The 27,506-nt window shown below is 49.4% G+C and overlaps 1 protein-coding gene across 2 annotated transcripts in view; it reads left to right on the plus strand.

Moving 5' to 3' along the window:
* The window catches only part of tenm2a (teneurin transmembrane protein 2a), a 209,008-nt gene that overhangs the window by 65,710 nt on the left and 115,792 nt on the right, over positions 1–27,506 (plus strand). For both annotated transcript variants that reach the window (XM_086178654.1, XM_086178655.1), the window contains exons 3-4: positions 3,967–4,260; positions 14,300–14,350. In XM_086178654.1, the coding sequence (XP_086034780.1) occupies positions 3,967–4,260; positions 14,300–14,350 (345 nt within the window). The remainder of the gene's footprint in view (positions 1–3,966; positions 4,261–14,299; positions 14,351–27,506) is intronic.

Genomic DNA, 27,506 nt, shown 5'->3' on the forward strand with positions numbered 1-27,506 from the left:
AATGTGATGTTTTGGGTTCATTGCAGGGACGGTTTCTCGGTCACGGTTTCCTGGACAAAGCACCCCCGGCAGCTCAGCTGAGAGCCAAATATTTCTTTGAAAGCAACAGCCGATAAAAGTTCTCCTCCACTCGAATTCAGCGGTTTGACGACCACCGGCGGCCATTTGTAAAAATCTTCTCAGCCGCCATCTGAGGTTTTCAGCCGTGCGGGTTAGAACTAGTTATGCTCCGGCCTTCTTGTTTAATTCTGCAACCGCTGAACGGATCTTTTCTTTCAAGCATCAGGAGTGAGTCGCAGCAGGACTCCCTCCTTAACCCGCTACCAGCTCGGGCTAAATCCCGCCAGCTTATCGGCGTTTACCGCCGAGAACAGGCTCCCCGAGTCGAGTTGAGAATCAGGCTGCAGGAAAAACCCTCCCTGTCACCCGGCGCTCCGGCCGGCGGCGCCGATCGCTCGCCCGTCGGGTCAACGCGTGGCGCGGCGGCCTCGGACGCAGGACTCCGGACGGATACATCGCTCGCCCGCTTTCCCACCTCCGAGTTCCAGAATATTCATTTGTCCATTCATAATAGTTCTCTGCCAACCACTGGTTTTCTCCCGCTCCGGCACGACAACCCGGTTTGCTGCCGCGAGCGTTTTCGAGTTCTGCGTCGGGCTCCGCTTTTCCTGCCGTTCAGAAAATACTCGACCTTCGTCGGGCTCGGGTGACGATGAAGCCGGAATAAAAGAAGCCATTACTGCGTGTCGCACAATGCTGTAAATAAATCATTAGTGAATTCATATATTCTCACGCGCGGCAGAGGAGGTGGTGGTTATTAATTCGGCGGCCGGCCGGGCCCTCATTTGAAAGCTGAAATGATATTTGAATATTTGATAATGAATGTATCGGCGCTGAGTTACATTTGCATCACCTCTCTGTCCACTCTGTGTGTGTGTGTGTGTGTGTGTGTGTGTCTTTTAGCTAGCAGGCAAAAACAGTCACTAAAATGTTTTTTATTCACCATCTTATTATTCAATCACCGCACTTTGCATAGAGGCCAGTTTAGCCCATCAGCAAGGACACACCGATATGATCAATTCATTCATTCATTCATTTATGCGTTATCTTCGCCGCTGAGGCTGCAGGAGGGCTGAGATCAGAGACCGGGTTCACCAGACCAGACACTTGTCCATCACTGGGCCAGATATGGAGACATGCAACCATTCGTCCTGTCATTTACACGTCGTATAGATGGACGCAGACCTTCACTCTGTCACTATATTCACTCTCAGTGATACAAACATTCAGCCATTCACTCTCAAGTACATGTTTACATTTATAGAGATACAACCGTTCGCTCTTTCATTGTCGTATGAGGAGGTACATTCACCCTGTCATCCACATGTGCGATATGGACGAACACCAGTTCACGCTCTCCTTCACAGCTGTATATGGAGACATGAATGAACGAAGGTTTTGTTTCCCCGCGTTCAACGCTCCGCCTTTACCGTGTTTGTATGAAACCCATCGTCTCTGATAAACGCCATTCTCATCTTACGTTTTGTTAAACCTCATCGCCGGGGCTTTTTTAGCTTCTTCTTCACTCTTTCATTTCCCGCTCCTTTAACGTCCATTAGCGACGGCCAATCCGGCGGCGCATCCCGGACGGATAACGGCGTTTGCGCCCTGAAGCCGAGTCTAAATCTGCGGTCTATGCAAAGGCGAACAACACCTTTCTGGCAGAGCCGGCTCTCGGATGAAGGTGTGAAGGAGGCCCAGATGCGCTCGGCCCGAGGCACCTGCCAAATAAGGCTCAAAATAATCCGCATCATGAGCGCGGGAGCGCCAGAGGCGACGTGGGGCGCGAGCGGAAAAGCATCGATCTCATTAGAGCGCCGCCGCGCTCGCCCCCCGCATCTGTTATGATATCATGTAACAAACACGCCATTGGTTTTCTATTTACGGCCTAACTGAGATGGATTCTGGTGTCGGCTCCGGACCCTCGCACACATCCGTCTTTCTGGAGATCGCCGCGGCACCGGACCGCGTCTGCTGCCGACGTTTGGCGTGGAATCACCGGTAACGGGGATGTTAATTGTGCGGCCCGGAAGATGCAATTGTAGATTAGCTGGAATGTAGAGCCGGCAGGACCCGGCGACGCCACGCGGTGTTTGTTGTGTTGTTGTTTTTATTCTTCCTATCTGGCTTCACAGCAAAATAAGAATTTCATTGCATATGACAAAAAAGAATCTTGATCGTACGCTTAAAAAGAAGAGAGATTTTTTTTTTTTTACCGTTTGCTTTAACTGATAAGATAACTTGTCCCGTGTTTGTTTACATGCTTAACAAATTGCAAGTAAATAAAAAAAAAAAAAATCACGAAAACCACAAAACAAAATACTGGAAATTAGTGAATAAATATGAATCATGGTATTATTTGTAGACGTTTTCTCCGTGTACATTTGAATCAATGTTAGCTGCATTTAGTCAGCTGTAATAATGAGTTTTAATATTATTATATTGAAAGCAAATTTTCTTCCAGATTTCGGTGGCGCCCCCTGGAGGCCGCCGGCGCTCTCAGCTCATACATACATCGTAGCGCGTCTATTTGCAACAGCGGGTGTTTGTGCCCGCTCGGACGTTAGCGCTAGCTCCAACCGATTTGCAGAAGGATGCTAAAGAATGTGCTCTGCTCTCTCAGGCCTGCTGGAGTTCTCGCCCGTCCTGCTCCGATACTTCATCTCAGGTATGGCGGTTAGACCGTGAGCTCGTAGAGTCAGACGACTAACACGCTAGCGTTTCCATGTCGTAAAAGACACTTCCTTTTTGTCGCCTTTTCTGAAAAGTGGGAGGAAAAGTCAAGGAGACCCGGAGGACGACGGCCGGTAACGTTGCCCCGCTAAGCCGTAGCGCCGTAGCACGGTAGCGCTCTCTAGCTGTGGAGTCACCCGTCCTCCCTTCCCTCTTCCGTCCATCTGTTTTCCCCGGCGTTCCCCGAGTTCCACGCCACGTAGACTCTTCGTCCGTTTCGTTCCTCCCTTTTCTGATTGCGAGTCGCGGCCGACCCCGAGCCGCGCAGCTGCATTGATGCCTACGGTATGCTGCCACATGACTAGCTCTCTCCATTAGCTCCCTGCGCCGCCCTCCCTCACACACCGCTAATGAAGTGAATCACAACTGCCCCCCCTGATCCCTTTACCCCAACAGCTGATGGTGAGCGATTGCATCCACAGTACTCCTTTAATTAGTATAGAGAATAAATTGGTTGAGCATGCCTTTTTCCTTAATTGCTTTTTCCTCAGCTTGGATTTAATTGGGCTGCAGCAGTGTTTATTGATCTCCTTTGATGTGCTTTAATTTGGATAATTTTATATATTTATTTTGGACGTGACGAGTCGGTTTGTCTTAAGGGGGCGTCTGGGCGGGGCGGCGGCCAACGCGGATGGCGCCGCGGCAGACTGCGGTTTATCAGCGGTCTGGCCCGTGACGCCGCCACCGCCGCCGCCGCCGCCGCCGCCGCCGCCGCCGCCGCCGCATGGAGCTGATGATCAAACCCAGAAGACGGCGCAGCAGCTCCGCTCCAGTCTGAGGGGCCTCCAGTGAGCAGATCTTTGATCTGCCGCCGGCACCTCATGAATGCAAATGAGGAAAAGTGAAGGAGGCTTGAAGGAGGTTTTTCCGCGGCGGCCCTAACGGGCCCGTGTTTCCCTTCCAGCTAGTTTTTTTTTTTGGTTTGTGCCTTGATTCACGCTGTGTCGTGGCTCCGGCTCCTGCGTGCCTCCACAAAGCCCAATTTTCTGCATCCTCCTCCATAGTTTCATAATTAGACTGCTTCTCAGCGTGTGATTGGGGGTTTGTTTGTTTGATAGATAGACGTGTGTGTGTGTGTGTGTGTGTGTGTGTGTGTGTGTTTATTGCTTTTACTCTTCAGAACTCTCCTTAATCCCACCGTGTAGCTTTGTAACTGCGCTGTCTGCACCACAGGGGGCAATTTTACCCTGGCTGAGCTGGGAGTCTGCGAGCCGACTCCCCCTCCGCATCCCGCCGCCGTCCCCTACTGCCCCGACCTGAGCCTCCTCCAGCGGGGATACTCCCTCAGCGGCGGATCGGACGCCGACTCGGACCCGGAGGGCACGCTGTCGCCGGAGCGCGCCATTCAGTTGTGGGCCGGACCGGGGAGGGCTAAGTCCCGCCGAAGCTCAGGAGTGTCCAGTCACGAGAACTCGGCCCTCACCCTCACCGACTCCGACAACGACAACAAGTCGGAGGACGAGTCAGGTAGGAACCTCTCCGGGAGACGCGGCGAGCGGGAGGCCGGCCAATCAGAGGCCGATCGGACCCGTAAATGTTGTTATTCGCAGGATTTGCTCTTCGACTCTCAAACGCCGGCGTCTGACGTCACTCAGAGCCGCCGTTCAGCCTGAAGGGGATAAATCTTTGAGATGAGAAAGGGACGATCGTGACTTGTTATGGGTTTGTGTGATGGATGCATGAAAGTACAAAACACTGAAAAATTGCGTTTGAATCGTACTCGTTCACATTGTCATTCATTTCCCCTTCCGCCGATACGTCTTCAAGCCCGAGCGTGCCTTTATTTGCAGCAGGAACCGTCGTTTTCCATGAACATGGAGAAGCGTCCCTTTTTTCGCGCTGCGTGATTTCTCAAGTCCAACGGAAAGACATGGAAAATACAAGCTCTGCTTTTACCCGGGTCAGGTTTACATGTGGGTTCTCATGTTGATGCAGACGTGACGCTTCATGGTTTGGCGAAAAATAACCAGAAAGGGGTTCTTATGCGTCAATGTGTGACGCTTGGGGGAAATGATCAATTCTGTCTTTGGGTGTTTTCACTCTGGATCAATCACAGAGCCACGAGTAGAAACCCCATAGAGACCTTCTCGTCCGCAGGTTTGTGTTTTGAGGAGGCTCTGACCGCTGCGCCGCACGGACGTACGATTGATCCCTCACGAATTCTTGATTGTCAATAACTTGTAGTTTTGGTGTTCGTTTGTTAAAAGCGAGCAGTGCGACACGTTCCACCGAACGAAGTCGAAAAAGGAGTTTTCCAGAGCAGCTCCGCCTCCATCCAAGATCGAGTTGCAGGACTATATTTACTTTTCAAATGCATCCTTTCCTCTAATCTCCCACGGGCGAGCGTTTGCGGCGTTCCCACAGGAAATCTGCTTCCTCCCGCCACGTTGTTTATTGCAAACATCCAATTTCCTGGTTAATCCTGACGCGGCTGTAAAACCTTCTCGCCGAGGTGTCAATAGAGGTTAATGAAGAGTGGATGGAGGGAAAAGCAACATTCTAATCAATTGAATTTCTCCGCTATCCGAGGCGGATCTCCCTCCGCAGGACCGCCGGCCTCGGAGTCGGGGAGCCGATCAAACTACTCAACACCTATTAAACACGGCAAAAAAAAACAAAAAAAGAAAAAAAAACACCTCACCTGAGAAACGTCTCTGGTGCCGCCACCCGATAATTGCTTTGCAGTTAATTACCGGGCTAATCTCGCCGGCGCAGATATCAGCCGCCGACGCCGCTTCCCCCGCTCGCCCCGTCTCGGGCCGGGAGAGAGAGCGTCTCCAGACCTTGTAAAATAAGCTTCTTAATCCAGCACTTTATTGTGATAACCATTTTTTCCGTCCCCGCCACGTCACCCGGCGTCGATGGCGGGCGGAGATGCGGCTTCGCCGGACGCTTTGATTTCTTTCCCGCCTTCCAAACATCAGAAGTTGATCTTCTACCGTCGCGCTCATCCCGGGCCTTCACGGAGCAGAGCGGGGCTTCTGGGAGGGGCAAGAGTTGCTGTCTCAGCTAGCATGTACAGATCAGAAGCAGCTTGATAAAGGGGCAGGTGTGTGTGTCTATGTGTGTGTGTGTGTGTGTGATGGTATAGCCGCCTTGTCACGTGGAATGGGCAGACCTCTCTGCTCCCTCATCTTTTCTCCGAGCAGATAACATAGCTGTCGGTGCTCTCTGAGGAGCGAGTGTGGGTGTGTGTGTGTGCGTGGTGTGTGTGTGTGAGTGGTGTGTGTGTGTGTGTGTGTGCAAGCTATACCTTCTCCGGAAGTATGAGAATGATACCAATGAGGCTAAACCTTACACATGTATATAGATGTGTGAAACAGAAGCAATGGGAGTGAGAAACCTGTGTGTGTGTGTGTGTGTGTGTGTGTGTGTGGTGGGGGTTTGAGGTCTAATAATAGAGACTGACAGCCCGAGACAGAGAAACAACATCGCAAATACATGCTAACAAATCCTAAAAGACGTCGACGTGTGAAAGCACCGAACGACGAGTGGCGTCGCACTCGTCTTCCTCACGTCTCTTAACAACTTCCCGGAGCCTCACCTTCACTCCTCCTCCTCCTCCTCCTCCTCCTCCTCCTCCTTCTTCTTCTTCTTCTCCTTCTTCTTCTCCTCGTGAATTCTTATGTGTCATGTAATCCACCCCGTCGGTGACTGACAGGTGTGTGTGTGTGTGTGGAGGGTTCCCCTGCAGGCCAGGAGTGTGCATTTTTATTATTTTTCTAGATTTCACTACCGAAATAGAAAAATCCCGACAGATGTCATGGAAAGTGCTATTTCGGCGGCGTGGGCGTGTCGGCTTATATATTTTTTTTGTGTGTTTTTGTGTCAGCAGGGCAACTGGCTGGGACATGTTTTGCCAGGGAGATTGTGTTCCAGGCTCTTTTACTCAGTTCCTGCCGTTCAATAAAAAAGGATTCGTGAGGAAGAATGTAATTCCAGGAGACAAAATGTTTAGTATTTAATCCCCTAATCGGGGAAAATGTTGCGGACGGCACACGCCGTGTGTTTGTGCGTTTGAATAAATCTGTCTGCAGCAGGCGCCGCCGCCGCAAAGAATGAAGACGTTGAGAATGAGACGGGGGTTTTATGTTGCACCCCGGGTGCAGACACGTCCGAAAAGAAAAGAGAAACTGTCACCCTCCGTCAGGCGGCCGCTGAGAACCCGAGATATTCTAATATTCCACATTTCAAATAGTAATATGGAATAGAATAGCCAGTCTGGTTTGACAGGAGGCGAAGATATGGAGGCTCTTGTTCGGGAGCGAGGAGGACGGAGAGGATCAGGAAGGAGCCGAGGGATAAAGATGTATTCTGGGTGGAAGACCAGAGAGGAGGTTTCTGGATGGACAGGAGAGGATGCGAGAAGGTTGGAGGGAGGCGGGAGAACGGCTGTGGAAAGCGTCCGAGGGAGTTTCAGATCACGGCGTCAGAATGGGAGAAAACTAACAAACAGATTAGCGTTAGCATCAGCCGGTGAACATGAACCCTCACCTGGAGTCAAGCGAGATGCTCCGAGCTTTTCTGCTTCTCTTCTACTTTTTTCTGAAACTATTCTGAATCGGACGCGTGCGCCCGTGGATGTACGACCGCCGAGACTCGGTATTTTTGTCTTTCTTTTCCCGGGACTCCTCGAACTTCCAGAAGCTTCAGCAGCACGAGCGCATAAACAGTTTCCTAGCGTGAAGCGCAGCGCCCATGCTGCTCACAACCATCCCAAAAAGCTGCTTTTTGCATTACAGCACTTCTACTGTCCTGCACAAGATGTTCCTTTTTACACTTTTTTTGTTTTTCCAGCATATATTATAATGTATATCCCGTAAATAGTCTTCCGCACCCACATCTGCTACGTGCACTCGACAATGCTGCCGTGACAATTGAATTTCCCTGCTGCGGGATCCATAAAATACATCTTATCCTATTTAAGTTCCACTTGACAACAGTTGTTGTTGTTTAGCTCCTGGAGGTCCAAACCTGGTTCAAGGGCTCCCAGCTTTAAGCGCTAGTTTTGAACTTTTGATGCCCGGAGAAGCCGAAACGTCTGGAAAGCGAACGGAAAACAACCGGCGTCAATAACAAATTAAAAAGTGTGATCCGTGGGATAGATATTATTTGTCAGTCAAGGTGCCTGGTGGCTTCGCTAGTCTCAACACAATTAGCACCATATACACCAAATGTAAACAAGGAGAACTGAAATAATTGCTTCTGAGAACGTCGGGTGCAGCTACGTCGCTCTGTAAGTTGGGATCTTGCCTTTATTTGGGTTTTTGCGCTGGTCGGTGCTCGAGTGCCTCCGCGCACCAGAGAACGACTGCAAGGGAAAGAACGACAGAACCGAGCGGGAAAAGAGTGCAAACGGGAAGAAGTGGAGGAAAAAGTTTCAGCTTTAATAGTTTGGGTTTCACGCATGCATGTGCCGGAACTAAGCCAGGGAACTACAAGAAGATGGATGGATGGATGGATGGATGGATGGATGGATGGATGGATGGACGGACGGACGGACGGATGGACGGACAGATAGATGTGTGCATGGATGGATGGATGGATGGATGGATGGATGGATGGATGGATGGATGGATGGATGTGTATAGAGATGAATGGATGGATGGATGGATGGATGGATGGATGGACGGACGGACAGACGGATGGATGGACGGACAGATAGATGTGTGCATGGATGGATGGATGGATGGATGGATGGAGGTGTGCATGGATGAATGATGGATGGACTAGTGGATGGACAGATGAATGGCTGATGGAGGGATGTGTGCATGGATGGATAATCGATGGATGGATGGACGGATGGATGGACGGACAGATGTGTGCATGGATGGATGGATGGATGGATGGATTTAAATCTGTAGCCACTGAAAGAGCAGAGTGCTCAGAACGTATCTGGCTTGGAGGCACTGAGGAGACCGGAAGCAGATGATGAAGATGTGGAGGTTCTCCTTAGAGTGAGGAGGACGCAGAGAGCAAAAGAAGGACAGCACTTGCTAGATGTTCTGGAGATGCAGGGGGTTTGGACACGGACAGGCGAGGGATGGTGAGGATGTGGGGAGAAGGACGCTGGGCCGGGAGGTCGGAAGGAGGGCTATGGATGTCAGAGAAGAAGACAGGAAGTCAGTCGGTGTGAATGAAGAGGGTTCGATGGAGGCAGATGATTGGCTGAGGGTGTCCTCACTGATCTAAATCTATGTATAATCTATAATTCTATTTGCATACAGTTGTTCTTCATCAAGACATTCACCTCCATCACTGGCTCTCCTCCAAGGTGCTTTTTCTTGAGAAGGTAAAACTCCATCTCAGAAATGAAATCGTAATTTTTTTTTTTTCCATTTGTTTTTCTTTATTTCCTGCTAATTTCCAATTACTGGCGAGTTTGCAGCGAATTTAAATTGTTTTCCCTAAATGCAGTTCAGAGATTTCACAGTTTCCCTACATCGAGCTTTATCGTCAATACTGAACCGAGACACTTTGGTTTTATTACCCCCCGCGCCCCTCGCCACCTCCCCAGACGCTATTAAAGTAAAGGGACTAGAACGTTGACTTGGCAGAACCGACGCGAGAAGAGTTTGTGCAGCAGCACGGCGAGACAAACAAATATGGTCTGAGAACGCAGCATCGTGGGATTTCATTTTGGCAGAGCTGGTGGGGGAATAAAAGCACTTGTAAAATCCCCGCAGCAGCTACTGAAGACCAAATCCAAAGATCGCCGATCAGAAGCGAGACTGATTAAAACATGCGTTGGAGGAAATAAGATCGGGTGTCGATTTTAGCGCGAGACCTCAGAATATCCATCCGGTGCCTTCGTTCTTCCGTCTGGGACGGATTTGCTTCGACATTGAGGCCGAAAAGGTGGCCGTTTTGATTCCGCCGCTGGACGGGAGGCCTTTTTAGCGACGTTTTTCCCCCGAGCTCCTCGCTCTATTCACATCCGGGGCTGAAATCGGAAAGTCGGGGGTTCGATACCGTCCTGGTCCGCAAGCCCCGGGGCGTCCGACCCCCTTCTTCTCGCCCGACCCGACCACCACCTCACGTCAGGATGAGCAGAATCCAAGATGGATGAATGAATGAATGAACTGTGACTAGAGGGCCCTGAAATCAAATTCAATTATTTTTTATGACGTCCTGCGAGGTGGACGTGCCGGAGCGGCTCAATCTTCTCCTCACTTCATCAAACATGGATGACTGAATGAAATATGTGCTACTAAAACAAACCTGCGGCAGCGATCGCTCTGCGGCGTCTCTCTGGAAATCTGGAATCTGGAAATCGGCGCGTTCGTCAGGCCGCTCGTTGGTTTCTTCGTTTGTTTGTTTCACGCAGATAAGATCTGCCTCCGTTGCCACATCCTCCCCTTCCGTCTTCACCGTCGGTTAATTAGCTCGCTCACCGCTAACACGTTTCCAACCGTCCAGAACTTTGTTGTCTGAAAGAGATTGCTACGAAAAGTGGGGCGTCAAATCGAGGACGGCAGCCGTCGCTCCGAAGCGCTCGGCGAGCTCGACCCCTGTCATCTGGCGACGGCGGCCCGAAAAACACCGGCGCGCTGATTAGCTTCCATCTTCCCCTCGGCCTCCCCTCCCAGGCTCAATCTCTCCATCTGCTCGGCGAGATGATAAATGGCGGGGCGTTGTTGTGACGTCCGTGACGGGACGTATTAATCTCATAATTAGGGAAAGAAAAGGTGGCGCTAAATTCGTCCCGACCCGCCGGTCCGACCCTGCCCTCCGCCGGGTCTCGGCTCGACTAAAAACCAAAAATGAGAAAAAATCACGCTGCCCCTTTTCGCCTCCCCAACCTCTGTTTATTTGTTTTTAGCTGTGGTTTTAATTAAACCTCTGAAAGCGAGCGGAGAGATTCCTGATTATCTAATCAAATCCGAAGGCGGATGAGCCGCGGCCGCCGCCCCGTCTGCTCCGGAATCAACCCGCAAACCCCACGGCTTCGTCGGCGTCGGCTCGGTTATCGACGTCGGGGGCGCCGGAAGGATCGCTTTTCAATCACGCAGGATTAAGATCATGTTTAATCACGACCGTTTCATTCGGATCGAACGCGTCCCCCGGAAAACACACTGTAATTATTTTTACGCCGCCATTTTTTTTTTTCGGAGTTAAGCCCGAGTCGGACACCGACGGGTCCCGTCAATCTTACGCTGGCGGAGTCGGAGCGCCGGAGTCCCGAAGGGCCGGGAAGCAGGAGCGAGAGGCGGCGGTTGGGGGGGCCGGGGGGGGCCGGGGGGGGCGGGGGGGGGGCGGGGGGGCCGGGGGGGGGCGGCCGCCTCTGATTGAGTTTTCAGGGAGCAACGTGGGGTGCGAACAGCTCGACAATGGTCTAACAGAATTAGTACCTCGTGATGAATGGTGTGTGAGAGCAACGCTGACAGCCCACTCTCACACACACACACACACACACACACACACACACACACACACACACAAGCGCCTATGTGTGTGTGTGTGAGAGTGCACCTCCCCTACCTAACCAACTGGTTCAAGGACTTTTTGTACATGCAGCAAAAGCTGTGTGTGCTGTGAGTGAGGGAGGTAATGGTGAAAACACACACACACACACACACACACACACTCTTGAATCTCATGCCTGGACATTGCGCCACAGACGGTGTGACCCGAAAGCCTCCACACACACGTCCAGGCAGGTGGGCTCCGGCTCCGGTCAGATCTCGTGTTACCCTCCGCCACCGGAGGCCCGTTTTAGGAATTGGAAAATCGGTGCTGGCGCAGAAATCAGACCTGCGACGGGTCGGTTTGCGGTCGGGTCGCCGACCGCCGACGACAACCTCAAGTCGAAGACGATTTTATTTCTATGGCGCCAAATCACAAATCCTGGCCACAGCAGACAGGAAACGCTGGTTTTCAGAATCAGAATCAGAATCAGGCTACTTTTCTGATCCCCGGGGGGGGAAGAGCTTTTTGTTGAAGCAGCTCCTGCTGGAGAGTCAAGTGGGGGGAGTATCAAAACTGAACTCTGTATGAAAATAAAGAATAGAAATAGCAAATAATTTTAATAAAATCAAAAGAACAGTAACAAGCTATATAAATAAAAAAGGGGGAAAGTTAAAGGTATGTAAAAATATACTGCTCCAAAAAATAAAGGGAACACTTAAACAACACAATGTACAGGACTGTCTCAGAAAATTAGAATATTGTGATAAAGTTCCTTATCTTCTGTAATGCAATTAAAAGAACAGAAATGACTTATTCATGATATTCTAATATTTTGAGATAGGATTTTTGAGTTTTCTTAAGATGTAAGCCATAATGAGCAATATTAAAATAATAAAAGGCTGCAATATTTCAGTTGCTTTGTAACGAATCCAGAATGTTTGACATTTTTTGTTTTTGATAAAGAACTTTATCACAATATTATAATTTTCTGAGACAATTCTGTAGCTCCGAGTCAATCACACTTGTTTGAAAGCTTAGGAAGCAACGCTGATTGATTTGGACTTGTTTTAAGGACTTGACATCAGCGCTGGATCATCCTGGAGTTTGTTTTTACACTTTCATTTAGATCCTAAACCTCCACCGGTTCAAACATTTGATCTCCATTGATCATTTTGATTGTCGGCACATTCGACGATGTAAAGAACAAAGTATCTAAGAAGAACATTTCTTTCATTCAGATCTAGGATGTGTAATTTTAGTGCTCCCTTTCTTTTTTGAGCAGTGTTTATAAAATATATGGAACATCTATACATGCGGGATCAGTCCGGAGCCGAAAGAACTCCCGTACCTGACCAGCACGTGGAGGAGTTGGTCGCTCACGGCGTCCAGGATGACCTTCACCTTGTGAAGCGTCCTCCGATCTGACGCCGCCGTCAGAGGGTCCGGCATCACTGGCCTCGCCGGTCGGCCTGTTCAGTCTTTTGGCGTCCGCCATCCTCGGCCCGGCACGCCACAAACTACCGCAGACTCTTAGAACATCTGAAGCGTGGTTGGTCCCGCAGATGTCGAAGGTCCTCAGTCGCCTCAGCAGACGGAGGCGGCTCCGGCCCTTCTTGTTCAGGCCGTCGGTGTTCGTCATCGATGACCAACCCCAGAACACGGGACGGAATCCCCGGCCAGATCTCAGCTGGACGCCGGCGGCCTTCTGCCTCGACCGGTCGGAGGATGGAAAGCAAGAGCGTGACGAGGCGGAGAAGATGTGAAGGTTCGGGGGGACGAGCGATGATCTCGTACTAGCAATCACGGTAGCGCTAATAGCCGCACGCTTTTAGCCGACGCGATGCAATAATGGGTTGAATATTCATGAAAGAAATAATGAAAGGATGATATGCGGAGGCTGGAGCCACATCCCCCCGAGGGAGGCTGCGAGATGGAAGAGCCGGGGGACCCTGGAGAAGATATGAGGCTACTAGCAGAGAATCCTTGAGTTTGCTTCCAAAATATCCGCCGACGAGAGAGATTTCTCTAATTGAAATTGCCTCGGACGCTCTGGTGTCTCTCGCGGGCGTGGAAATCAATGTGAAATGAAATCGCTCTTCGTTTTATTTGTGTGAATTGAAAAATAAATACAGGACGGTCCAATGGGGAGGGGCTTCAGGGCCCAGAAGGTCCCGGGGAGCCTGCTGAGGAGTTAATCAATGCTCGCCCCGAGTAACGTCCACATCCTATTGGTTGTTGTTTACGGCGCCAGTGTGGAAACCACTATGGATGCATGAGAACGGCGCCGGGAGCGAAAACCCCCGGATTTTTTTTTTTAATCCCGTCGGACGGACGCTAACTCCAATTAAAAGATGACGGAGGGAGAAGCAGAAAAGACAAATGTTTAATGAAGGCGGGCGGAAAGAATCCGCACGTGATTTGCAAAGACGACGGCGGTATTTGTCCGACGGTGTAATTAGCCGCGAGCTAATGCTAGCCCAGCCCTTGTTTGTGTGAGAAGCGCTCCGGCGGCCGCTTAGCATAGCTTCCAGTGAGGACAAGTCAGATGTGAACCACTACGACTACGACCAAGCCGCCGCAGCCCTAATCAGGAACGCAGGGAATTGCAATGAGCAATGAGCCCCCTCGCCGTCTTTGAACCCGCCGAAATACAGAAGCCAACCAGATAGAGAGAGAAAGCGAAAGAGAAAGAGAAAGAGAGAGAGAGAGCAAATTCACAAGTCTCCCGCCAATTATGAGAGATCATGTTTTTCCACGCAGGGTGTCGGAACTGTCTGCCGCTTAATGATCGGTGTTTTGTTTCCCGTTAAGGACCGGAGGTGTCTGATTGGAAACAGAAATGTGGAAAAATGGTGTCTGGAGAAAGAGAAAAGAGACAGACAGGGAGATAGCATCTTCTTTTTTTTTTTGTTTTTTTTTAGCTCGATTTCTTTCCTCCAGCTACGTCTTCACCTTTAAATTCCCCCACGGCCCCTTCTTTTGTTTCCCTCTTTATCATCTCATCTAATGTTTTTTTTTCTTCCTTCTCTCCTTCTGTCCTTCCCTCCGTCCTTTCTCTCTCTCTCTCTCTCCTTCGCCTCTTCGATGGCTGCCGCAGCTTACCGAGATGATGAGGAGGATGAGGATCCATTTGGAGACTATGTGATCAGTAAGTTCTTCGAGACGGTAGCCTGTCCTAGAAAGTGGCGTCCGGTTCCGGCGTGAACCTCCCGCCCCCCGTTGTGTATCCGCGCTCGTCAATCCCCGGTCGCCGCGGAGCGGAAGGTGCGGCGATTTCGACAACGTCGAGATCGTGTCGGGAGGACGGCGTCGGGGCCTCGACGCCGCCTTTGCATTGCCCTCGCGTTTCCCTGCGGTGGAGACCTCTCCACGTGCCTCATCTACATGTATGAGCTCCTTCTCTTATGATCTCCTCTTCATTAGCACATGTCCAACTGCTTAATCTCTTTGCGCTTGATCAGAGAACATTTCCCAGAGGGTACTTTCTTCTCTTTTCTCCCGCTCTCTCCGCTAATGGAGAGTCGGCCATATTTACTCCTGTCTCCAAGGCGTCTTGTCATTACGAGGCCCGAATTAATGTTGTGCGGGTTATTGGTTTTTACTTTTCTCATCTGTTTGGGTTATTCATGTCAGAGGCGCCCGAGAATGGCAATTTAGAAGAGAGCGTATAAGAGAGGAGGTGTTTGTGCAACTGGCGGCGCAAATGCCACGTTTAAGTGTCAACACTCGAGGTTCAACACACTCGAACGGGTTTGCCGATCCGACCACGTGGACACTGATCTGCGTTCCTTTTGAGGGGTCCGACAGCCAATCGACCGCCTCCATCGACCCCGCAGCCAATCGCCAGCCTCCATCTAACCTTCTCCCCATCCTCTTCCCCGCCATCCATAAACCTCTCTGGTCTTCCTCCAGACCTCCTGCCCGGCAGCTCCAACCTCAGCATCCTTCCACCCAGATCTTCTCCATCCTCGCTCTTGTCCGTGTCCAAACCATTGTTATCTCCAGAACATCTAGCATGTTCTGCTCCTCTGACGGACTCCCTCCTGATCCTCTCCATCCTTTTTTTCCGAGAGAACCTCAGGATCTCAGAGAGGTGAGATGGACTGGACTTCTCCGGGGCGTCGGATGTTTCATTCCCACGAAACAGCCGAGAGGAATTTCCCTGTGATTCCCAAACATTAGCATTCCTGACTTCACACCTGATGCTTCCTCCGTGAGAAGCAAACGTACCGAGATCGCTTTCTTTTATTTATTCCCCTACTTTCCCCGCTCTGAGTGACATATAGAAACAAAGGCGTCGCGGTGGTTTAGGTCTCGGCCTGGTTTGCGCCGCTGCGCGTTCACCCTTAAAAACCGCGGTTAGAGGAGACCTTTGCGATTTTATGTATGAATACCTTCGGCATTTTGGAGCGGCTCCAAGCAGACGGTCCGGCTCCGCGGTCGGACTTAACGGGGAAGCAACGGGTTTGAGGAGCTGCCGCCCGCAGCCCGAAGAAGCCGGTTGAATGTTAAACCGGAGCTGAGACGATGCGGCGATAAATCAGAGAGGCAGCTTTGCTCCCCGCGTTCTGCTCGCCGTCCTGCCGAGTTCAGACGACAAGGAACTGACGCGTCGGGGCGACTGATCGCCGAACGCCGGCCGGCTTGAAAGCGCCGATCTGCCGAGAGCTCCCTCTCCGGCTGCTAATTTTACGCCGAAGCTAATAAGCTCGCCGGCTTAATCGGCAGATGTTGCCTTGGTTTAGAAGGTAATGCACAGGTCCTACAGCAAATCAATCAAGCAGGTGATCAAGGAGGACCCGCATGAAAGGAATTATCTTGGCGGCGCGTGCCAAGAAGATATTGAATTCCAGCTTGATGGAAATCACACGAATCTGAGCAACGTCTCTAATTTGTGTACTTTAGCATCAAGGGAGGACGGTGGAAACCCTGAAAAGCAGTTAAGATGAGAATGGCATCTTTATAGATGAAAAGACAAAACAAGCAGGAGTTGCTTTTGAAATCTAAAACCCGCACGGCGTCCCAGACACCTGCTTCCACCGAGATAGTTTCTCCTCTTCATATACCCTCCGCTCCCCCGCCGCTCGCACTCGCTCGTTTTTGTCCGAGACGCCTGCTTTTCCATCGACCCTCCTTAGAGGGCATTTGACTGAGGAGCACCGATTGCCATTGGACGACCAAATTGGAAGGATTTGCATCCCTATTGCATCACGTCTGTGGAGCTTCTCAGTCCTCCAGATCCTGGTCGATGTTGTCAAGTCTGATCGGGGCAACTGGGCTCAGATTCTCTCCTTGAAGATGTTCCTCCTCACAACCCGGAGGTTTGTCAGTAGATTGCTGCGTGGGTCGGGTCGGGCGGCGGTCGAAGACGAGAGCGTTGCTTATACTCGTGAGTGTGTGGTCATGTGTGGGTAGTTTTGGGGAACAAAGAATTTGGAGGACTCGCCCGAGTCGGAAACTGAACGAACAACCGCAAGGCTAACAGGAAAAAGCCAAAAAAGTCCGTTAGCTCCCCCGGGCTGGGGCTCAGGTCGGGGTGAGTTCTGGGTATGCGAGTCGATCCCTCTTGATCTCCGCACGATGTCCTATTTGGCTAAAAGGTCTCGTCCTGGACGCCTACCGCCGTCCAACCGGCTCTCCGGCTTGACAAAGATAGCGTCCTCACAGGAGCGACTCTCCTCCGTCAGGGGCGCCGTGGAGACCAGACGTAAAGAGGCTCTCCGGTGTCGGTCGTGGCACACCGAAGCATACCGTTGCTCCTGACGCCAAAGCCCAGAGGTTAAGTACCAGAAGCAACCCAAAGTAGGTTGACACTGAGGAACCTCTGTGACGAGATCAAGAACTTCTTCAAGTAGAGAAAGTGCCTCTGTGACATTTGAAGACGATTCCCTGTTGTGACGGATTCGCATTTCTTATTGAATTTTGTCTTTTTTAATTGTGTTTTGAGACTTAGGCGCCGGTTTTAAATCAGACTGTGCCCTTCTCACCCGGTACGTTTCCTATATTGAAAGAAACTTCTTTGCACAATTCAAGATTCAATGAGAGGGATTGGAAATTAGAAGTAAAGTTTCGACAGCTGATATTTACCGATGATAATTTCCTTTTTTTCCTCATTACTTTCTGTGGAAACACGATATGATTTGCTCGACGCCACATCGAATATCACATCGGAAAGTTCTGCAATATATTTTATTTACCATGCAATACATACAATTAATGTGAAGGCTTTTCAGATGCATTTCTCTAAAAGGATATAACTTTTCAATCAGACACCCAGGAAAAGTGCACGCTTGAAATTAAACAAGAGTTGTGTTCGGGTCTGACATTTACTTACCGCCGGTGATTTAGATGGCTATCAATAGCTGCAGAGCGAGAAGAGCCAAAATCAAAAGCGCTCGCTGTCGTCCTCGTCTTCATCTCCTCTTATTAAAGCACTATTTCAAGAGTTTCCACTGCAGACATCACAAGTTTTTAAGTTTAATCCGATCCGATTCAAAGTGTTTAGCGTCACGGTGGGTGAGGGAATGAAGTTCCCCGGATGATGAAACCTTCCCTTGCTATCTGCTGGAGAGGCTGCAGCGCCCCGTGACCCCGACCGCAGGATAATACAGATCCTGGAAGTCGGACTCTGGCCCGCCGTGTCATTATATTTGACCCTCGAGGTCACAGCAAATGACTATTAGAGCCGGCTCGCTGCTATTTTAGCCTACGGCGCATCGCATTTACCGCTAACACGACAGATCCCAGAACGCCCTGCCGGTATGTTGGCGCGAAAATCACGACAAGACCCATAGACGCCCTCTCCTCTGTTGACAGTGGCCATAGCGACCTTATGCTAATACTGGCGGCGTGCTAGCTCTCCGAAAAATGGCGTAAAGAAAGGCAGAAGATCACCGTGCAGCGACCTGAACTATAATTACACCTTTTGTTCATGCACGTTTTCCCGCTACTCCAAGACACGCGCTTGAATGGTTTCATGTTCATTGAAGGATATTATCATTATTATTCCTTAATTGGTTTATTATTGCTATATTATTTTTACATTTATTATAAGCCTGCGGAAAAAGGTTACTGCTGAAATTTAATTCAGAAGGCTGCAAGTAAAAACGATTTTTATTCAATTTTTACTGCCACTGTTCTTTTTTTTTTTTTTTCAATTTGAAGTTGGATTTTTGCATGTCTGCAATATTAAGTTACGTCTTGTGTCGTATTAAATTTGTTCCACACTCAATTTTTAAGCAAAACTTGTCCGGGTCCATATGAAAAGGTCGACTGTTATATCTAGAGGAAGATTTTTTGTAAAAATATCAATACTGACCCCGTTTTGAATTTTGGCCCCCTGTGTATTTGAGTTTGACACCCCTGATATGGATAATGAATGAATGAATGAATGAATGAATGAATGAATGAATGAATGAATGAATGAATGAATGAAAAGGTAGGCCCTCAGGTCCAGGACGCCCTTGGATGTTCCCGCGGCAGTGCGACGTCAGCGATCAAACCGACGCCGTAACATTTCAGTTAATTAGGTATTTGAGACAAACAGTCGAACCTGCTGACAGCGTGAGCGACAAGGCGTTCGCTCCATGTTTATCAGACGCACCGAAGCCCACGGCAAGGATGATCCACGAGTCGCCGGTCAGATTTATGACGGACGACGCGGGTTGTAAATCTTCTGGGTTGTCACCTGTCAACCAGCGTAGGTGTGCGGACAGCTTGTATCGCCGCGATCCAGCCGCCCCACGCCCGCTTATTGATAGCGTTCCTTTGTTTGCCCGCAGCGCCATGTTGCTTTTCTGACTGACACCGGCGCCCGCAGCTCTTCTTTTTTTTTTTTTTTTCTTCCCATCCTGAAAATATTTCTCATTTCGCTCGCCGGGGAGGCTTCGCGTTCGAAGCGCGGTGACCGCGGCGTTCGCTCTTCAAAGGAGACGTATAGGAAAAGCAACGTGAAACCGCTGAAATTGCATCGACATGCGTCCATGAGGACGGCAGCCTGTCTCAGCCATCCAGCCGGGACGCTACGGAGAACATATTCAATCCTCCGAACCCGGGATCGCATATTTTTTGTTCTCGCGGAACGCAATTCGGTTACGCTGCCGCGGAAACGCTTCCTCTCCCTCTCGGTGTTTGTTAACCACATAATGCAGTATCTGTTACGGATGCACAATATTTCATACGCGACAGAAGTCACATGCCATCCCATAATTGTCTTGTCAAATGGTTTCCATGGTCCCCCCGCCGCCAGTGTTCAGTGGATTTAACAGCAACGCCATGATTTGAGGTTGGAGAATGAATAGTTTGAATCGGTTGAATTTTTTATTTGAGAAAAATAGACTTATCTCTCCCCGCTATTTCGGTCGGTGTTTATTTCATATTTATTCTGAATGTATTTCGTCACATTCTCATCACTGAGGATTTCTCTCGTGCTTTGAATTTCAATATATATATATATATATATATATATGTATACACTCATTCATTATATATGCTGCTTATCCTGCGCTGCCTACAATCCTGTCCATCATACCGCCACATATACAGACCTACAACCATTCACTCACTCATTCATTCATCATATCGAGACATACAACAATTTTTTCACTCCTTCATTGATCACATGAAGACATACAACAATTGACTCATTCATTCATTAATTTACTCCGACATACAACCATCCCCTATGAAATGTTCTTCCCCAAGATGGCAACAGGTCGAGAATGAACCCGTGTGTTGACCTGCTGCTAGGATTAGCGATGCTTCCAGTCAGACAGCGGCAGTGATACGCCACAGAGAAATTATTGAAAAGAAAAAAGTAAAATTTGACCCAGGTGAAGGCCCGAGTACGAGCGATGGTCTGAAGAAAGTAAAAAAATGTGAGCTCAAGACAATACGATGAAAGTTGGAGGAAACCCCCAAGGCGAGTGAGAAAGCTCTGGAAGCTACAGTAGCTACGAAGCCGCTGAGCTAATGGTTGAATCCAAACATTAACACCGCTTGCCTGCAAAATCGTGGTGGATGAAAGAAATAGCCCAACACTGAGTGAGGCCACGATTACTTTGTATTCCATTCTTAACATTTTTGACATATTTATTTGCTGCATACCGTGTGATTTTTGTCATGTAAAATATGTGCAGTTGTGAAAGACTGATATAGAGACATGCAACCATTCACTCAATCATTCATTCATCACTTAGCGACATGTAAACATTCACCCTGTGTCCGTGGGCCAGATACCAGATGGTCTGGTTAGTGCTTTGCTGGGCCTATGGATGGGTGAATGGGTGAAAGGGTGAATCCAGTGGGAAGTGCTTTGGTAACACAAGGTGCTAAAAGCATTTAACCCATAAAGATATACAGTATATATGCATATAGGTTACACTAGTGCTCCGTGTATCTATCTACCCCTCATTAACTGTTTTATGGCTCTGGAAAACCATCTTATTATGCAGAAATGTGGTCAAATTTTCTAACCCCGTGTGGCTCCAAACACCATGTTGATCAGTGGCAGCCTGCTAGCGCGTGCTAGTGCACTATCTGGTTGTCCAATCAAAGGGCGTGTGATGCGCTGACATTACCATAGAGGGCCTTGGTGTCGCAACTCAAAATCCGATTGGTGGAAGCAACACTTTCATCAATACATGTTTTTTGCTCCAGCGCCTGTGAATCTGATTCTGCAGGCCTCCAGGCAGATTGCTTTGACTCTGGCCCTGCCTGGCAACAAATAATAGCTGGAATGTGATTGGTTAAATGACTTGATGTGAAAACACATGTCTGGTAGCAGCACAGCCAGGGAAAACACTAGGAGAGGAAGTGGACAGATGCATTTGGAATTATTGAATAAGTATTCATGGACAAACTATATTTGAAATCAGTCTGTGATTCAGCAATTTTTTTATTTATTCATTTATTTTTTTTAATATTTTGGGCCAGCAGAGAAGGACCTGCAGGCCCTGACAGCTCGCCACTGTGTGTGTGTGTGTGTATATATATATATATGTTGTATACAACAATTGTTGTGTATATATATATATATATATATACACACACACACACACACACACACACATATATATATATATATATATACACACACACATATATATATATATATATATACAGCATATATACGTTTCAGTATCTTTTATGTTATTGAGGAGTTCCTCACAGAGTCCACCACTGCAATGTCATGCCTTCTGGACCTGACAATTTTCATTTTTTTTTTTTTACACTTTATGTCGTAATTCAGCCTTAAATATTGTCATGCTGGATTTTGAGCATGATGTAACTTAATGTAATGAAATGCTGCGACAAGCAGCCGCAGATTAAAGGGAGCCGGTGTCAGACGAGGGGGAGAAACGGTTTATCTGTCTTTGAAGATATTTAAAAGGATGTTTAGAAGGGGAAATGAGGAAACTGATGTTCAAGCGGTTGGTATAAGTTGGGTTTAATCCGTATCGAAGCGCATCTGACAATCACCGCGCCGAGGTGTGTGCGGAGAAGTTTTTTAATCCGAGTGTTTAGTTCGACGACAACGCGCCGTTCGACAAAGGCACCGGCGAGGAGCCTGCTGACAGATCACAAATGGTATTTATTGTTTGGAAGTTCAACGCTATACTGCCTGGGAAAGATGAAAAAAAGAGTCCTTCGAGACAAGTAGTAAAAAAAAAAAATATGGGCAATTTTTACGGGGCGAAAGTAGCAGGAAATAGACGAGGAAGCTGCGGGAGAGCAGATATCATTCAGAGTTGTTGTTTTCCGGCCTGATCTGCTCGCTTTCCTCCCCGGTTTGAGCAGGAACGCTTCCGGCGGCTGCCGCTTTATCGTCCCCGGAACCCAAAGGGAAAAAGAAATGAGAATCGGTGACGTTATTAACACAACTGAACCAACTGCGCGCTTAATAAACCTGTTTTTAAGCCCATTTTCTAAAAATAGGAGACATCCAGCCGTCGGCCGAGTCGGGTCTCCTGCAGGAACGGCAGCCCTCGGTCGCTGCTTCGCGTCCTCGCGCTCAGGGCAAATGTTGCTCTCCGGTTAAAACCAAAGGTGGAGAATCCTTGTCCAAGTCTTCTTGTTGAACTTCTTGGAAACCAAAGACGCCTCCGGGACGACGGGTGAAGTGAATCTTCAAGCGACAAGAAGATTTGGACAAGAATTCTCCGTGACCCGGATGACCGGGGAACCTCGATTTCCGTGGTCATCGGAGCAGCGGGAGCCGAGGAGGCTGCGGTGGGTCTCAGGAGAAGACCAGGGTTAAAGGAAGACGGGAACGGCTCGGACCTGGAGGTACGGCGGAGAAGACAACCGGGGGAATTATCATTCTGCGACTGTCTGCAAGCGCCTGGATAATCTCTGCTGGCCCGCTGGGGTCCTACCGGGACCTACTGCCAGTCACCTGGCTCCGTGCGGGTGTGTGTGTGTGTGTGTGTGTGTGTGTGTGTGTGTGCAAGTGTGGTTCCTCGGTTTAGGTGCGGCAGGTGGGACGGGGATCTGATTGCACCACCTGGCCCGCCCCCGCGGATGGATGCCCCCCGCCGGGCGTGGAATGAGCTGGGCGTGGCAGAGGTGTTTTGAAGCTTCCTCTGTGATCCGGAGGGGGTGAGGAATGAAGAACGGGCATCGTAATGGCTGCGCACGTGGCGAGGAGGAGTTGCTGGATATCTCCTCGGAGGGGTTTAATCCAGATTGATTTATGAGCCGTGCTGTTTCCATCGAACGGGACGCCTGTACGGCGGGGTGGGGGGGGGGGGGCTCGGCGGGCGGGGCTCGCCGTCGCGAAAACATTACCCGACTCGGCCTGGGAAGAATTTACCGAGGAGCGCCGTCGACTCGCAGCTCGTATCTCAGACGGAATCACGCGAACGCCAAGAGGCGATACTCTCCTCGCAAGTCGATCAGGTCCTCTCTTGCGGAGATGTTTATGTGGAGCCTCAGACGGCGCCTTTTCGAGATCATCGCTGACTGACAGTCACTCAGCGACTCGCCGATGCAGAGGCGCCAACGGCGCCATCCAGAGCGGCTTTGGGTTTAGCGCCTTGACCCGGGACGCTTCTGCACGCCGGACCAGCGACTTTCTGATTGCAGATATAACCGCTGAGCCCCAAGAAAGCCGTGTTCCTCATTGTATTTGCAGTGTGTGCTTAGAATAAAGTGAGATACGTGTCTATAATAAGTGGCGCTGATGTTCTCCGCTACCTCGGCTGTTAAGTGTTAAGAGCATAATTTACTTAGCGTACTTAGCTTAGCGTTGGCGCCACAGTCCCATGTCAGCCGCGCTCTTCGCCGTAATGGGCTTTGCGGGCGGTTTAACCTTTAAGAGGCTTCGGTTCAGCACCTTGGAAGCCACCCTGGGCCGCGGCCAGGAGGCTCCACGGCAGCTTCAGCCTGGAGGACCTGCTCACACTCAGGTGCTTTGCTGTTTTTGCCTACGTTATAATGGATTCCAGTGGATCGGTAAAGAATTCTAGTTTTGATCAGGAGTTTCCCATTTCTGATGTCCTTCTTCAAACCTTTGGTAGTTTTTTCAGTCGGCTCCTTATCTTTTATTGATCTTCATCCGGAGCGGACTTGGCTCGGAGACCTTCTCCGTGCTGGGCCGAGGAGAACCTTGAGGAATGGCTGTCCATTACCTCCACGCCGGCTTCCTCCCCTCCTTTCCGTCACGCCCATCCTTCAGGAGAACTGCTTCCCCGAGCCAGAAGCTGCGACCTCTGCTCTCGGTGCGCAGGGCGAAGGTAAAGATCTCCTCTCAGGTGCCCGGGGTGAACCTTCAGAGGTCTCCTCTGACACTCCCTGCACGTGTCGAGTAACTTAACATCTCCAGATGTCAGAGGTCCTTCAGCAATCTGTCTCTCCTGCCGCGGTCCGTCCGCTGTGAACATCTGCAGCCTTTTTTGGGGGGAGGTATCTGAAGATGCTCAAAGCCGATTAGGTCTAAACGTTCTGACGGCCACAAAAACAGCATGATTGACGTTCGCTTGTCATTTCTGTCACGTCCGATGATTTTCTTCGGACCCGACCTTCTCGGCTCGTGCTTGCACTTGTCGAATCTTCGAAGCTTCGTTGTGACCTCCTCAACCGTTGGTGACCACCATTTTGGATGAATGAATAAACACTTTTATTGTTATTTGTCAGGAGATGCATAACATTTGGAAATTTTAAATCAGGAATTTGTTATCTTTCATTCGGGGGAAATGATATGAAATTTATATCTCATATACACCATGTACACATTATACATTATACTTATATCCACATTTGCGTATATGTACATTTATATTTCAGTTGCAACAATGTGTGTGAATGAGAGGAACCCGGGTGGACAGTGAGGCTACAGGAAGTGGAGATCAAGAAGTTGGAGGAGTTCAAGTACTGAGGGTTGACGGTCCAGAGCGTAGGAGAGTGTGGAGAAGAGGTGAGGAGACAAGTTCGAGCAGGTTGGAATGGGTGGAGAAAAGTGTGAGGGCTAACATGAGATAGAGGACTATCAACCAGAAGGAAAGGAAAGTTGGAGGAGATGACGGTGAGGTGCTCCACAACACTGACGATGACCAAAAGACAGGAGGCAGAGCTGGAGGAGGCAAAGTTGAAGATGCTGAGCTTCTCTTTGGGAGCGACCAGGATGGAGAGGATCAGGAATGAGTCCATCAGAGGGACGACACATGGAGATTTTTTGGAGAGAAGGTCAGAGATGGTTGGGTCATGGACAGAGGAGGGAGAGTCAATATATTGGTAGACGGATGCTGGAATTGGAGGTCTCAAGGAAGACCAAGGAGAAGATTGATGGACATTGTGAGAGAGGATATGAAGGTAGTCGGTGTGAGAGAGGAGGATCCAGAGAATAGGGTTGGATGGATTCACTGTGGAGACCCTGAAGGCAAGAGCCCAAAGGAGAAGAAGAAGAACAATGAACGCTTTTATCGTCATGGCTCAGGAGATGCATAACATTTGGAAACTGAAAAGAGTTATCTTTCATTCCTTGCAAATTTACATATAAATTTACATATATATTACATATATATATATATATATATATGTGTGTGTGTGTGTGTGTGTGTATATGGGTGCAGACCATTTACCATTTACATATACACACACATGTGCAGCGTATACGTATATATGTATATATATATAGAACCATATATCTATATGCATATGCGTATATGTACATATATATGCATTACGATATGTGCGTATAAACATGTGTACTGTATATACTGTATATATGTGTGTGTGTGTGTGTGTGTGTGTGTGTGTGTGTGTGTGTATAAATGGTAAATGGTTTCCCCATAGGTAGTTTTTACATCATCTTGCAGCATTAAAGTGCTTTGACTGGATTCCGTTCACCCGTATGACACTTCTGGACGCGGGAATTAAACCGTCAACCCTCCGATCCGCGAGACGCTCGACCACCTGAGCCGCTCCATACGTGCGTGGATCTGAACACGCACGCTTTCATGACATATTCAAAGTTCAGTCGCCGGCTGGAATCCGACCAAAACACCGCCTTCTTTATCAGACGCGCTCAGACGTGCGTCCCTGCATTCCAGGTGGCTGAACTCCACAAACGAACAAAGGGAGAAAAAGTGATTAAACAGTGAAAAAGACGTCAGTGAAATGTGTCAATATTTCTGTTCAAACCGTTTCTTCTCCACTCGATACTGGCTCTCATAGATCGGCTTTGTTTTCTGGGCAGTCAGATGGGAGGAAAAATAATAGATGGGTAAATCGTTATCAAAGTCTCTAGCCTCTGATTGTGCGAGTCCTCTTGTTTCGCCACTTAATACTTAAAGCGGGCGAATCATCAGACAAGCATCCGACTATCTTCCATCTCCATAAGTCGGCGCTGAGAAAGACGGAAATCTCATCTCTTTCCGTTGCCTAGCTGGAGAAGCAGCTGTGCGGCGGGGGTATCTCAGGCCCAGGAATTAGAGAAATATGATTCCCCAGATCGTTATCTGCTATCTCATGTTGTCCCCACCGCCCACCACCTCCTCCTCCATCTTGACTTTGCAAGTAGGCAGATGAGAAAGGTTTTAGTCTTGATTCATCTCCTCTGCAGAGGCAGAACCTTCGGTGTGCTCTGCAACGGCACACCTGTCCCACCGGCTCCGATCAATAATAAACCCCAGTCACCTTTATACATAATCGATGGCCGGGCCTATATTTAACCTGGCTTATTTTCCCCAGCGGTCCCTTTGCAAAGTCATAACTATCCATTCTGGGGCCCGAAGCCAAAGTCACCGGGATCGATACTAACGTATACAGTAAACAAGTCCCATGCCGATTCCTGAGATCGCTTTGTTGACGCCAATCAAGTCCCTTTTCAAGTGGACCGACATCAGCGGCAACCGGTGGGGTTCTAACCTTGGCTCGCCCAAAAACGCCGCTCCCGCTCGGGATACGTTTGCGCCATCGTTTGTGCCGACCTTCCGTGTCCAACGGGATGTCGGAGGCCACGGTTCACCGTTCCCCGTTTGAGCGCATCTGAGCGGCTAACATTAGCCTCACCAGCTCACAACAAGATCCCCTTCCTGTGTGGAGTCTGCATGAGGTTTCTCAGGGTTCTCCGGGTTCCTCCCAGAGTCCAAACACATGCAGGAGGCTCACTGGAGACGCTCCGATGTCCTGATGGGTCAACGAGTGAGTGAACGGTTGTTTACCTCTGCGCGTGGCCCTGTTGACGGGTGACCGGTCCAGGCCAAACCATGCGAAAGACCATCTCAGACAAGCCAAGGGGCATCCAGTGGAAGATCTTGATTATGCCGATGACCTCGCTGTACTTTCCACCCACCATACTCACTTGCAGGAGAAGACTAGCCGGATAGACACATTTGCCAAACAGATCGACCTGAAAATAAATAAATCCAAAACCCAAATCATGTGCATAAACTCCACAACACATGCACCAATCACTTTGGACGGGAATCCTCTCGACTATGTCGAGGAGTTCGCATATCTTGGAAGTCTCCTGAGCAAGGACGCCGCATGCAGCAAGGACATCGGCATAAAGCTCAGGAGAGCTCGCAGCACTTTTGCAAGCCTTCAGACCGTCTGGAAATCAAAGCAGTGTAGCCTTAAAACCGAGCTTCAACTGTATAACAGCAACGTTAAATCAGTCCTGCTTTATGGCTCAGAGTGCCGGCGAGCGGTTGAGAGTGACATGAAAAGGATGAATACCTTTCACAATGGATGTCTACGGAAGATATGTCGTATTTTTTAGCCCTGAAAGACCTCCAATGAGGACTTGTACAGAAAAACATACTGTCGCAGTGTCGTGCTGGAAATTAAGCATCGCCGACTCA

The sequence above is a fragment of the Fistularia commersonii genome, chromosome 31 (assembly GCF_037954325.1).
Source record: "Fistularia commersonii isolate RoL2024-O1a breed Wild chromosome 31, RoL_Fcom_v1.0, whole genome shotgun sequence".
NCBI lineage: Eukaryota > Metazoa > Chordata > Actinopteri > Syngnathiformes > Fistulariidae > Fistularia > Fistularia commersonii.